Source organism: Chiloscyllium plagiosum, unplaced genomic scaffold, assembly GCF_037043375.1.
Source record: "Chiloscyllium plagiosum isolate Xiang-an unplaced genomic scaffold, Cpla_swu_hap1 HiC_scaffold_8, whole genome shotgun sequence".
Lineage (NCBI taxonomy): Eukaryota > Metazoa > Chordata > Chondrichthyes > Orectolobiformes > Hemiscylliidae > Chiloscyllium > Chiloscyllium plagiosum.
This window is the reverse complement of record NW_028270146.1, coordinates 61,400,592-61,414,724: the sequence shown is the minus strand read 5'-3', so window position 1 is coordinate 61,414,724 and position 14,133 is coordinate 61,400,592. Positions and strand designations below refer to the sequence as shown.

The 14,133-nt window shown below is 38.1% G+C and overlaps 1 protein-coding gene across 1 annotated transcript in view; it reads left to right on the top strand.

The window, feature by feature from the left end:
• ccdc175 (coiled-coil domain containing 175) overlaps positions 1–14,133 on the top strand; it is an 81,277-nt gene that overhangs the window by 65,032 nt on the left and 2,112 nt on the right. Inside the window, exons 13-15 of the mRNA XM_043698439.2 lie at positions 2,646–2,777; positions 3,782–3,920; positions 10,729–10,808. Coding sequence (XP_043554374.2) covers positions 2,646–2,777; positions 3,782–3,920; positions 10,729–10,808 — 351 coding nt within the window. The remainder of the gene's footprint in view (positions 1–2,645; positions 2,778–3,781; positions 3,921–10,728; positions 10,809–14,133) is intronic.

Below are 14,133 nucleotides of genomic sequence, written 5' to 3'. Positions count from 1 at the left end.
TGTGAAGGAATGGTTGTTGTTGGCAGCTAAGGATTATTGAACCCAGGATAATGCCTTGAGGATCATACAGCAATATCTTGAGATTGAATAACCTAACCCATTTGAGTATGCGTATGAAAACCTTGAAGAAGAAACGTGAAGAATTGCTTCCAGAAGTATGGGTCACTATTTTTCTTTTATTTATTCATGAGATATTGAAACTACTGGTATTTGTTGCAGTTTGAGAAGGTGGAGTTGAGTTGAACTGCTGTAGTTCATACGGTGAAAGTACTCCCATAGTGCTGTTTAGTATTGAGTTCAAGCAATCTGACATGGGGCGGCATGCGTCCAATAACTACAACCAATTTTCTTATCAAGAACAAAAAACTGCATTTGCTGAAAGTCAACATTTAAGTTGAAAATGCTAGAAATACTCAGCAAGTTGGACAGCACCAGTGGAGAGAAACAGTGTTAATTTTTCAGGTCACTGGCCTTTCTTTGTATGAGGTACTTTGACAAAAGCCAGTGGAAATTTCTCATTCCTTTATCCCCATTGATTTGAATTTCACCAGGTGGTCACTTGCAATATTCTTCAGAACATTTTGGGACCAAAGGTGTAATGAGCTTTGGAGCTGTGTAGACTTAGCAGATCACAAACTGAGCATATCAGTTATTGATAAGTGAGCAGTTATTGATGATAACACCATCAATAACACCTTGCATTAATGTAGATTGATGGGGCAGTAATTAGCAAAATTGCATCTCTTCTGCATTTTATAGAAAGACCATAGTCACTTTTTCACTTTGTCTAGGATATGTCAGTGTATAGTCATATTGAAATGGTTAATTAGTGTTGTAACTGAATTGGGGAACTGCATTGTCACTGTATTCCCACTGCACCACAAGTTGCAACATACAATATACATATTGTACTGAAGTCTTTGTACTTTCTTTGTTAGAATGAAAAGTTCCATCAACCAGGTTTCATTGATAAACAGAAAAATATCTATTTAGAGTCATAGAGTCATAGAGATGCACAGCATGGAAACAGACCCTTCGATCCAACTCGTCCATGCCGACGAGATATCCCAACCCAATCTAGTCCTACCTGCCAGCACCCGGCCTATATCCCTCCAAACCCTTCCTATTCAATTGTACCAGTCTCTACCACTTTCTCTGGCAGCTCATTCCATATACTTACTTGAACAAAAATGCAGAATTGGTTAACACACAGTTTTCAGTATGGAAGTATAAATGTTTATGCCTCCAAATACCCCAAAAGATCCACAAACCTTTTAGGAAAAAGGGAAAAACACATTTCTGGCCAAGATAGTTACTCTTTTTTTTTATCATCAAGAATATGTTCCAAAGTCCATCAATCTGATGTTCTTGCATTTGTAGTCATGTCAGTAATCTTGCGCTGTTGGGCGTTTTAAGAAATTCTTTTGTAGAAAGAAATCAGTTTTCACCCTAATCTTTTCACCCTAATCTTGCCGCAACTTGAGCTGAACACCTGCTTTCCTCAACTCATACTACACTCCAAAAACTCCAAGCCTTCAAACATTGTTCAAACATAGGAGCTATTAAAACTCAATCATAAAACAGTTATGTTTTTATTTCCCTGAACTGAGTTCAGACCAGCAACTCTAGAACCATGTGATTTCTGAGAAATGCCTTGTTTTTAAAGACGTTCTAATGTGTCTTTCCATTGACTTTTAAAGAACAGCATTTGGGCATTCCCACTATCCTTCAAATTCAACATTGGGCCTTTAGATGCAAAGTAGGAGAAATGGGGATTAAGAAAACAACAAGAGGCATTCAACAAATATAATGAGTCTTTATAAATTTCTGTTGGTTTGAAGACTCTTAGGCTTGATATTTGGTCTCAATATATGCTAGGTAACCCGAAACAACAATGTTTCAATATGTTGTTTAGAAATCTTAGAAATAAGAAATTAACTTTTGCTCTAGAATAAGCAGTGGATAGAGTGGTTTAGGAGTTGCAGACTAGACAAGCATTTGATATCCATTTCCAATTGCCTTTGAGAAGATAGTGCTGATCTGTATTCTTGAACCACTGCAGTCCATGTGATGTAGAAGAGAGTTCCAGGATTTTGATCCAATGACAGTAAAGGAATGGTAAGAAGTCAGGATGGTATGTAGCTTGGAGGAGAATGTGCTGGTGATGTTCCTATGTATCTACTTGTCCTTGTCCTTCCAGGAGTTTGCAGTCACATGGCCAGAAGATGCTATCAGAGGAGCTTAAGTTGCTCCAGTACATCTTGTAGATGGTAGAAACTGCTGCCATGGTGCAGCAGTGGTGAATAGCTGAATGTTGCAGGTATTGAATGTGTCAATTAATCAAATTCCATATCCTCAATGGTACTGAGTTTCTTGGGTATTCTTGGAGCTATGTTCAGCCAGACAAGTTGAGAAAATTCCACTACACTGATGACTTTTGCCTTTTAGACGTGGACAGGTTTTAAGGAGCCAGGTAGTAAGTTACTCACCATAGAATCCCAAATTTTAGTCACAGTATTTACAGGATACGGCTGTTCCAGTTCAGCTTCTGGTCAATAGTGCTTTATAAACATGTATTTTTCTTTGCAAGACCATTGTGGAACCAGTAGATTTTTTTTAAACCAGTGTTTTATTCTTAACATCAGATTAAGAGACTACAACAGGAGATTAATAAACATGCTGAGAAGATTATGGCTCTTAAACGACAACTGTCAGAAGAAAAGGCCGCGTATGGCAGCAAGGAAGAACATTTGTTAGCAGAAATCAAACAACTGCAGGTAAAATATATTTTCCTTACTATCTCTCAGGCTCTGTTTATGGATGGCTGCTGCTTGCAAAATATCTGAAATATTATTCCACATATTCTAAATGATAATTACAGTCTATGCTTACATACATTCACATAGCTAGCAATTTTTAGATGTTTTGGAAGTGTGCGTAGGATACTCAAATATGCATGTTTGAAAACGTGAAATAAATGTAACTTCATTTGCTAAGCTAGAGGTGTCTAACAAATTACTTGAACAATTTTTAAATTCTGTTTGTCTGCAATTGATAAAAAATAAGTGTCAAGTTCATGTGAGATAGCCTTGCTAAGCAATTTATGCTGAAGAATTGCAGAATTAGACTAGGATGCTACTGTGCAGTGACAAAAATAACGTAAGTATATTTTTATGCTTGTCCAAAGTTTCTTTGTAAGTAAATTCAGGTATCATATATACATAACACATTTATGAAAGCTTATTAATAGAAATGCAATTGTTACTTCCAGGAAAATGTAACATTTTAGAGATAAAATTTCAAATTAAAGTAGCATTTTTTATTTGTTGATGTAAACTTTAAATGTTGCCTTAACGATGTTTAATTTTGTATCCTCAGGTGCTTTTGCGATAACCCGTATGAAATCATGTTAACGTTTAAGCTTGTATATTTTACTTCTAATTTTATCTGCTTAATCTGATTAAAACAATATAGTTATGGAATCATGCCCCTACATATGAATGTCTATTCAGAGAAAAAAAGCAAGGGAAGACATGGCAGACAGAAAATAACTACCATCTGATTTTTTTAAATAAGTTTCTCTAATTCTCTGAACAAATAGAAGGGATTATTATTATAGAATAATTATCTGGTAAATTCAGTTGGTAATTTATTTGAAAATATCAATATTATCAATTGAAATTTAAGTTAAATATGTTCCTACTTATCTGTTTGTGTACTCACATGTGTATTAAGCACAAACATAACAAGTGTTCCTTGAACTTCTATTTAACTTCAACAGAATGAAATTGAAATTTTGAATGGGACCATAAAGGAGGTGAAAGAGCAACTTCAGGAAAAAATATCCACCCAACAGATGCTGGAATCCATGCTTGCTGATGAGACAGCAGCTTGTGATGAACTACATAAAGAATGTGAAGGTAAAGTATTTATGGCATTTGTTAATATCAATAATAATTTATTTTTATTCTTTCATGGGACTGAGCATTCTTGGCAAGAGCAGCATTAGTTGCCCATCCTTATTTACCCCTGAAAAGGCAATGGTGAGCTGACTACTGTCCATCTAATCTAGGTACACCTACAGTGCCGTTATATAGGGAATTCCAGGTGTTTGACCAAACAGCAGTGAAAGGATGGTGATATAATAACAAGACAAATCGGTTTAAGGAGAATCCAAAGAGATTCTATAGATATATTGAGGACAAAAGTAACTAAGGAGAAAACAGGGCTCCTTAAAGATCCACTAGGCTGTCCATGTGTGGAACTACAGAAGCTGGGTGAGATATTAAACAAATATTCTGAGTCAATTTTTTATGATTAATTAGGATATGGAAGCTCGAGAACTTGGAGAAATAAATAGTGATCCCTTGAGAAGTGTTCATATTAGAGAAGGTGGTGGTGCTGGATGTCTTAAAATGCATGAATGTGGATAAATACAAGGGACCTGGTCTGGTGTACACCAGAACTTTGTGGGAAACTAAGGAAGTGATTGCTGGGCCCCTTGCTGAGATATATGTGCCATCAATAGCCATGGATAAGGTGCGAAAAGAGCAGAGGTTGTAGTGCCATTACTTAAGAAAGTTGAAGATCACACAACACTATGTTATAGTCAAACGGGGTTTACTTGAAAGTACTAGCTTTTGGAGTGCTGCTCCTTCATCATGTAGCTGGACTATAACCTGGTATTGTGTGACTTTCTACTTTGTCCATCCCAGTCCAACACCGGGACCTCCAAATCATTATGAAAGTTAGTAAGGAAAAGCCAGGGAACTGTAGACCGGTAAGCATAAGTGGTGGGCAAGTTGTTGAGGGAATCCTGAGGGACAGGATTAACAAGTATTTGGAAAGGCAAGGACTGATTAGGGAAATCCAACATGGCTTTCAGCATGAGAAATCGTGTCTCACTAACTGGATTCAATTTTCTGAAGAAATTATGAAGAAGATTGATGAAGGCAGCAGTGTACGTTGTCTATGTGGAACTTCAGCAGGTGATCGACAAGGTTCCTCATGGTAAACTGATTAACAAGGTTAAATCACATGGAATCCATTTGGATTCAAAATTGGTTTGAACATAAGAGACAGAGGGTGTGGTGGAGTATTGTTTTTCATACTGGAGACCTGTGACCAGCAGTGTGCCACATGGATTGGTGCTGGGTCTACTGCTTGTTATCATTTATATAAATTATTTGTATGTGAACATAGGTGGTATGGTTAGTAAGTTTACATATGACACCGAAATTGGTGATGTATTGGACAGTGAACAAGGTTATCTAAGAGAACAATGGATCTTGATCAGATCGGGCCACAGCATGGTTGATGGAGTTTAATTTAGATAAATGTGAGATGCTGCATTTTGGAAAGGCAAATCAGGAAAGGTCTTATACACTTAATAGTAAGGTCCTGGGGGTATTGCCAAACAAAGAGACATTAGGATGAAGGTTCATAGTTTCCTGAAATTGGAGTCACAGGTAGACAGAGTAGTGAGGAAGGTGTTTGGCATGCTTGCCTGGTCAGTGCATTGAGTAAACGAATGGGAACGTCATGTTGCAACTGTACAGGATATTGATCATGCCACTTTTGGAATACTAAGTTCTGTTCTGGTTTCCCTGGTATCCCTCCACCGCCGCTCCCTCACCACCCATACATGGAGGAAAAGCGCTTCATCTTCTGCCTCAGAACACTTCAACCCCATGGCATCAATGTGTATTTCACCAGTTTCCTCATTTCCCCTTCCCCTACCTCACCCCAGCTCCAACCTTCCAGCTCAGCACCACCCTCATGACCTGTACTACCTGCCTATCTTCCGTTTCACCTATCCACTCCACCCTCCTCTCTGACCTATCACCCCAATCCCCACTCCCATTCACCTACTGTACTCTATGCTACTTTCTCCCCACCCCCACCCCCCTCTCATTTATCTCTCTACTCTGCAGGCACCCTGCCTCTATTCCTGATTAAGGGCTTTTGGCTGAAATGTCAATTTTCCTGCTCCTCGGTTGCTGCCTGACCTGCTGTCCTTTTCTAGCATCACTCTAATCGAGATGAGTTTAGTGGAGTCAGGAAATGTTTATCTATAATGTTTCACTCTGTGAATAAATCTATTCTAAGTAAAGGCTAACTCTGGATGATTCCTTTACCATTTCTTATTCATGTACATACCTAAATGTCTTTTAAATGTAACTGTACCCACTTCCACCATGCCCTCTGGAAGTTCTTTCCACACACGAAACACTGTTAAAAAAAATTGCCCCTTGTCTTTTTAAACTTTTCTCCCTTCATCTTAAAAATATGCCTTGAAACCTCCCACCCTAGGGAAAAGACACATGCCATTCACCTTATCTATACCTTTTAACATCAGGGAGACCGAGCACCAACTCACAGAGCAGTTAAGAGAGTATCTGTGTCTGCATGCACCAACCAACCCCACCGCCTTGTGACCAACTACTTCAAACTCCCCCAAGGACATGCAAATCCTGAGCCTCCTCCACTCCCAAATCAAAGCCACCCGCCAACTGAAGGAAGAACACCTCATCTTCCGCCTCGGGACCCTACAACCACACGGCATTAACATTGACTACACCAGTTTCCAAATCTCCGCACCCTCCAGCTCATACCAGATCTAACCCTCCAACCCAGCACCACCCTCTTGACATGTCCTACCTGTCCATCTTCCTTCCCACCTATCCGCTCCCTTCTCTCTGACCTATCACAATCACCTCCTACCTGCATCCACCTATTGCCATTCCACCTACATCCCCCCCCCCCCAGCCCCAGTCCCAACCCCACACCCTACTAATTATGTCTCAGTCTCCTTCCCCCTCCACATGCCTAAAATATCAACTCTTCTGCTCCTCAGATGCTGCCTGATCTGCTATGCTTTTTCCAGCACCACGCTTTAAATCTCAAGCATCTGCAGTCCTCTCTATCTCCTTCATTATTTTAAACACCTCCATATGGTCACCTCCCTCAACCTCCTATGCTCCAGTGAATAAAATTCCAGCCAATCCAGTCTCACCTTATAACATAAACTCTCCATTCCTGGCAACAGCTTGGTAAATCTCTTCTGAACCCTCTCCAACTTGATAATATTTTTCCTATAACAGGGAGACCAGAACTGGACACTGTACTCCAGAGGAGGCCTCATCAACATCCTGTACAACCACAACATAATGTCCCAATTCCTATACTCAAATGCCTGTGCAATGAAGGCAAGCATGCTAAATGCCTTCTAAACCACCTTATCTATATGTGATGCAAAACTTCAAAGAATTATGTACCTGAGGCCCTAGATCTCTCTGTTCTACAACATTCATCAAGGCCCTACTTTTAATTCTTTAAGTCTTGCCTTTATTCATTTTACCAAAACGTAATACCTCACATTTATCCAAATCAAACTCCATTTGCCGCTCTTCAGCCCATTGACCCAATTGATCAAGATCTCTTTGTAATATCAGATAACCTTCTTCACTGTCCACGATACCACCAATCTTGGTGTTATCCGCAAACTTACTCATCATGCCTTCCATATTCTCATGTAAATCAGTTACATAAATGACAAGCAAAAGTGGACCCAGCACTGATCCTTGTAGAACACTGCTAGTCGCAGGTCTCCAGTCTGAAAAACAATCCTCCACCATCATTCTCTGTCTCCCGGCATTAAACCAATTTAGTATCCATTTGGCAAGCTCACCCTGAATCCCATGTAGTCTATCTTTACTAATTAGTCTACCATGTGGAATCTTGTCAAAGGCTTTACTAAAGTTTAAATAAACAATATCTACCATTCTGCCCTCGTCAACCTTCTTGGTTACTTCCTCAGAAAGATTAATCAAGTTTGTGAAACATGCTTTTCCTCACACAAAACCGTGCTGACTATCCGTAGTCATTCCTTGCCTCTCCAAATGTCCATAATTCCTATCTTTCGACAACTTACCCAACACCAAAGTCAGACTCACAGATCTATAGTTTCCAGGCTTATCCTTACATCCCTTCTTAAACAAAGATACAATATTAGCCACTCAGTCATCTGGCACCTGACCTGTAGTTATAGGTGATACAAATATTTCTGCAAGGAGCACTGCAATATCCTCCTTAACTTCTCACAAAGTCCTTGGATACACTAGATCAGGTTCTGGAGATTTATCCACCTTTATATTTTCTAGGACCTCCAGGACTTCCTCTTCTGTCATGTGAACTGTTTGCAAAACATCTCTATTTATTTCCACTGAATTCTCTAGCCTCTATTTTTTTCTCCACAGTAAAAGCTGACACAAAATATTAATTTAATATCTCTTCCTTCTCCTGAGGTTCAACACAGGCAACCTCTTTGATCTCTAAGGGGCCCTACTCTCTCTAGTTGCTCTCAATGTACTTGTGGAATCTTTGTGGATTATCCTTAACCTTATTTCATAAAATGACAATCTCAAGATTAGGTCAGGAGGCAGAAGTTCTCATGAAGTTTTACTGGCTTCCAACAAACTCGACAATGAAATTAATACGAGAAGCAAAACAAAAGGCAACTGATGGTTGGAAGGAATCTGGAGTTTATTTTACCCAGATTGTTTTCAGACTACTTTGTCGCTTAGATTATTTGTACTGGAAAAGTCATGACAGCAGTAATAATGCTATAAAGTAAGGCAAGTTTCTCAGGGCTCAGAGTAACTAGATGATACAGAACTTAAAATAAACCAAACCCTCCATAGTGGACAAATTTCTAAACCTCTTTTTAGTTCTTTTGGACATATATTCCTGGAAGTGTGCATCATTTATCATAAAAATAATGTTTCTGTATATTTTATAACTTTCAAAAGAAAGTGTCTTTAAGATGACAAAGAGGCAGAAGGGAAACAATGGGGAATAAATAAATGTCTGTGGTCTGAATAACGCTTCGTGATTGTGTGATGTTTATTTTTCTGAAACTAGACTGTATTCAATTTGAACCTGAGGACACATTCAGTTACCATCAAGATGACATATTGATGATTTCTTATGAGGTAGTGGTACAGAATTTGAGAAATATATTATTAATAAGATTGAAAAGGAATTTCAGTTTGGAAGTCAGGCTAATATAAATGCAAAATACCATAGATGTTGGAAATCAGAAACAAACACAATACTGGAGAAATTCAGCAACAGCCTGGCAGTATCTGTGGAGAGTGAAATAAAGTTAACATTTCAAGTCTGGCATGACTTCTTCAGAAGTGAAGTCAGACTTCTGGCCTCTAAACTATATTGATTTAGATATTAAGCACACTGGGTCTGAAACAATTATAAATCAACAATCTTATTTAGAGAGTATTATTCGCATGTGGGTTAATTGTGGGTTGTCATGGCAGAATGAAGATGTTTTGTCTAAAGAGCAGACCCAGCAGTTACAGAGCTTGATTGGTCAGTTGAATTGGTAATGCACTCAGGCGAAATCAGATGCTGGTTTAGATGAATTGTGATAAAACACACTGAAGTTGAAGATATTTTAAAAGCAAATAAAACATTTAAAAAGTTGGATGTGCATAAATGCATACTTATGTTTCTGTCCTTGAGTGTCCCAAAGAATGTTAACTCATTTTTAGTAGTGTGTCATAATTAATCTTTCAGATGGATTTTTGAGTGCAACTGGTTTCGGAATGTCTTTCATAAGTGATAATAGGACCTGCGAACCTAAGAAATTAAAATGGGTTGTTAAAAGAATTCAAGCTCTGGAAAGACTGGTTCTTGTGGAAAAAGTGGATATGAGATTCTACTTTATGGGATTTTCTATTTAATAGTATAATGGAGATAGTTTACACATTGAATGTTGAATAGATAGTTGTTCCTCCTGAAATTGTTTTGTAGGATAAAATATGCTCCACAAATGTATGAATGAAGGATGATAATGGACTTACCCCGATGTATTGAAAGAAACTTTGTGGAGAAGGGAAACCTCCAAGATCTTTCACAGAATCCCTACAGTGTGGAAGAGGCCATTCGGCCTATCGAGTCTTCACCTACTGTCCAAATAGCATCACAACTATTCCCATACCCAATCCCCGTAATCCTGCATTTACCATGGCTAATCCACCTAGCCTGCACTATTGATAATTTAGCATGGCCAATCCACCTGTATCTCTTTGCACTGAGAGCAGAAACCCAGGCGGTCACAGAGAGAATGTCATCCAATTCTGTAATTGTACTTGGGTCCCTGGCACTGTGAGGCAGCAGTGCTAACCACTGAGCCACCGTGTCACACAAACTTAAAAAGGGCTTGTGTTCACACTGTTATTGGGTTGTTTCACAAAATGAATTGCTTGTTAAGAACTTGTTGGAGATCCTGCAGAAAGAATTTCTCATAATGCTTTGTACAGAATATGGAAAAGTATTTTATTTTCTTTAATTTTCTTTTGAAATATTGTTTGTGCATATTACCTGTTTATAATATAACAGCCTCTTGAGGAATCACCAAGTGTACAAATTATTTCAATGAAAACTTCTTCTTCAACATCATAGAAATATGAAGCATTCAGAAACTGCAAGAGCCAGAGCACAATACATAAATAATTTTGTACTTCCATAAATCCATATGCCAAGAATTGTAATATATCCATTCTGTGTAGAGAAAATATAACATGGAAAATAGTATTTTTGTCAAGTTAAAGCATAAATTAAATGTGGGTATCTGACCAGTACTCAAAATAAGGGTTTGATTCAAACCATTAAATATTACAACCAAACACAAACTACTTCTTTTTACAGCTCAAAAAAATGAGAAATATGAACTTAATAGTACAATTGCTCAATTAAAGACAGAAACCGAAAAACTTCTTTCATCTAAGGTAACTTTTATATTACAAGTGTAAATGCAGGATGAGTAACATTGAAAATGTGCAGTTAATTTAAACCTTTAGGTTTTTGTAATATTAGTTGTATGTCTTCTTGTATAATCATTTAAAATAAGAGTCTTTTGTATGAAATCATTCAGCAGTCTGAGAATTATAAAGTCACAGTAAACTAACAGTTTCATTACTGTTAATTATTTGAAGCATTGCTAATGAAAGTGAATACAGCTGTTGAGTCAACATTAATCATATCTAGGTATGTGGGAGGAAGGTTATAAATGAAGCAACTGAGGATTGTTGAACCCAGTGCACTCCCGAGATATCTACATTGATATTCTGGGGTTAAAATGCTCAGACTTTGAGAAATATATTAATCATCTTTTGAGCTAGCTAGACTGAAGTCAGTAAAGTTTTCTTACCAATCCTATTGGCTTCAATGTGACAGATCTCCTTGTTGTCAATGGTAATCTCACATCTGTAATTTATCTCTTCTGCCCATATTTGGATTAGCGTTGTAATGGTATTTGACACCAAGCAAACTTGCTGAAACTCATACTGAGAAATAGTGAGCAGCCAATTGATGAGCAAATGCCACTTCATAGCATCATCAATGGAACGTTCCATCATTTCCCTATGAGGCCATTTTACACTGAGAACACTTGTTGTGAATCCTCTTTAACTCCTCCCTAACTGAACTCCATAGCTTGACTACTGGTTTACCTTCAAGTAGTTCTTTCAAGCCCATTTATGCCTGTTCACACCTCAGCTTAATGAAATTGTCCTTTCCCGAATTTAAAACTTTTATTCCTGATCTTAGTCTTTTCCATAACTAGTCTAAAAGTAACTTGTCACTAACACTAAAATGCTTTCTCACTGGTATCCCTTCAACCTACCCAGTCATTCTCTTAAAAAACACCATGTGCTGTTTGCCTCATTGGTCTTGCTATGTACGAGCTAAAAGAGCTTTCCTTGATCTATTTTAAGAATTCCCGTGTATATACTGTTCATTTGTTTTTTTTGTTTGAACATTTGGACATCTGTAGAGTATACACCCAGCAGGAATGATGACCACTTTTCATTGAATCCCTAAAGTGTGGAAGCCATCGAGTCCAGGCCAATCCTCTGAAGAGCATCCCATGCCATCCCTGAAACCCTGCATTTCCCTCAGCTAATCACTTAGCCTGCACATCCCTGGACACTATGGGCAATTTAGAATGGCCAAAGCATCTTACATGCACATCGTTGGGCTGTGGGAGGAAATCAGAACACCCAGAGAAAACCCACACTGACAAGGAGAATGTTCAAGCTCTGCACAGTCTCCCGACGCTGGAATCAAACCTGGGAAACCTGAGGCAGCAGTGCTAACCATTGAGCCATGTTCCTCTGTACAGTTAATGCATGATCTGCAATATTTAACCAATATTTCAAAACCCCTTTTCCAAAAGGAAACACCAGCTTTCCTATCCTGTCCAAAACAAAACCCATAGCTAGAAACAAGCCTTCCCTCCCACCCTTCTTTAAATGACATGTCAGTAACAGGTATAACGTGCTTGCAATTTTGTCGGTGCCTTCAGTTCATCTACCCTATTTACCAAGCTCCTTGCACTGAAGAACTACTACTCATTACTAAGCAACTCCTTTGATGTCTGAATTCTTTCCTCTGATTTCTTGAACTTGCATAGTAGCTTTTTTTTGGCTTTTCCTGTGTCAACACCTAGAATACCATTCTCACAGCCACACTAGATTAAACCTTCCCCAGTACCAATAGCAAACCACCATCTCTAATTATTGACTGAAGAATTTTTTCTTGTAGTGCTGAACAGCCAATCCATATTCTGAGCACGACTGTTTTCTAGATCTCCCAGCCAGAAGAAACATTTTCTCAGTATCTTCCCTGTCAACACAGGTCACGTCTACTCCGTCTCAGCTCATGATTATTCCCTTCATTCTAGGAACCACTCGAGAGCAGTCATTGTATTCGTTCTACAGAAAATAACGAAAACCGCATAATACTCCAGCTATATCCTGATAAATATCATACTTAATTGGAGTAAATCAATTTCTCCATCTTTAAATGCCAATCTCTTGATAATAAAAGCTAACATGCCATTTATCTTCCCAAGTGCTTATTTTTCTTGCATGTCAACTTTCTTTGATTGTCTGATAGAAATACTTCTGTATCAGTGTCAAATTGTTATTTGACCAGTCTATGGAGCAGCGCTCCCAATTTTGTTACTAGTACCCAAATAGGGACGGTGTATGCTTTTGGCATATTCCATTTGATTAATCTCCTGTTTGCTTGGAAAAACAGGCAATAGTGCATCACACACCCAGATTTATGACCAGCACCAAAGAATTCACCAGGTCATTGGCAGACTTTGTAATACTTTAGCTGCAAGAAAAAGTGATGAGAAAGCATAAATGTTGCTACCATGAAAACGAGTTAAAAATCACACAACACCAGGTTTTGGTCCAACAGGTTTAATTGGAAGCACACTAGCTTTTGGAGTGATGCTCCTTCATCAGGTGATTGTCCCTGTCCACAACCACCTGATGAAGGAGCGTCGCTCTGAAAGCTAGTGTGCTTCCAATTAAACCTGTTGGACTATAACCTGGTGTTGTGAGATTTTTAACTTTGTACACCCCAGTCCAACACCGGCATCTCCGAATCATGAAAACCAGAGGCTGAGAAATCTTGCAAAGAAAAAGCTGCATGCTTTCAGAAGGGTTATAGTTGTAAAAGTGAAAGTTTGTCAAAGGGTATTCTACTTCATGTAACTTCCAGTTAGATGCAAAGACCTTTAGATGGTATGAAGGTTGGTAATTTAGCAGACAATTTACAGATCTCAATGGGTAAGAATTTAAGGGTGTTTAGTTAATTGTACCTACCTTCAGTGCAATTTTAGTAAAATTGTCAGAAAAGCAGTATAATTTTCCAAAATTATAGGAGCAGCTCAAATAACCCACATGAAAATCCTAACACCTAATATTAAACAGTACACATTTTAAATAATATTGGACAAACTGTGCAACATCGAATCTGTACTATGACTAAGTCAGTTATAAATAGTTTGACTGTTTTTTGTCTTAATTTTCACTACAAAATAAGTAGGTTAAAGAACTCTGAGCAAGTTACATAACAGAAAAGAACATTAAAAATTAGCTAAAAGAAACTAATTTAAAATATATGAAGCATGCAATGAACAGCAACCAGAATGGGTATTGAATATTATTTAAAATTTGCAATTAATGGCCAATCATTTATTCATTATAGTGAGTTCAGTAAAAAGGCTATAACAAGAATTTGCTCAGAAATAATGGC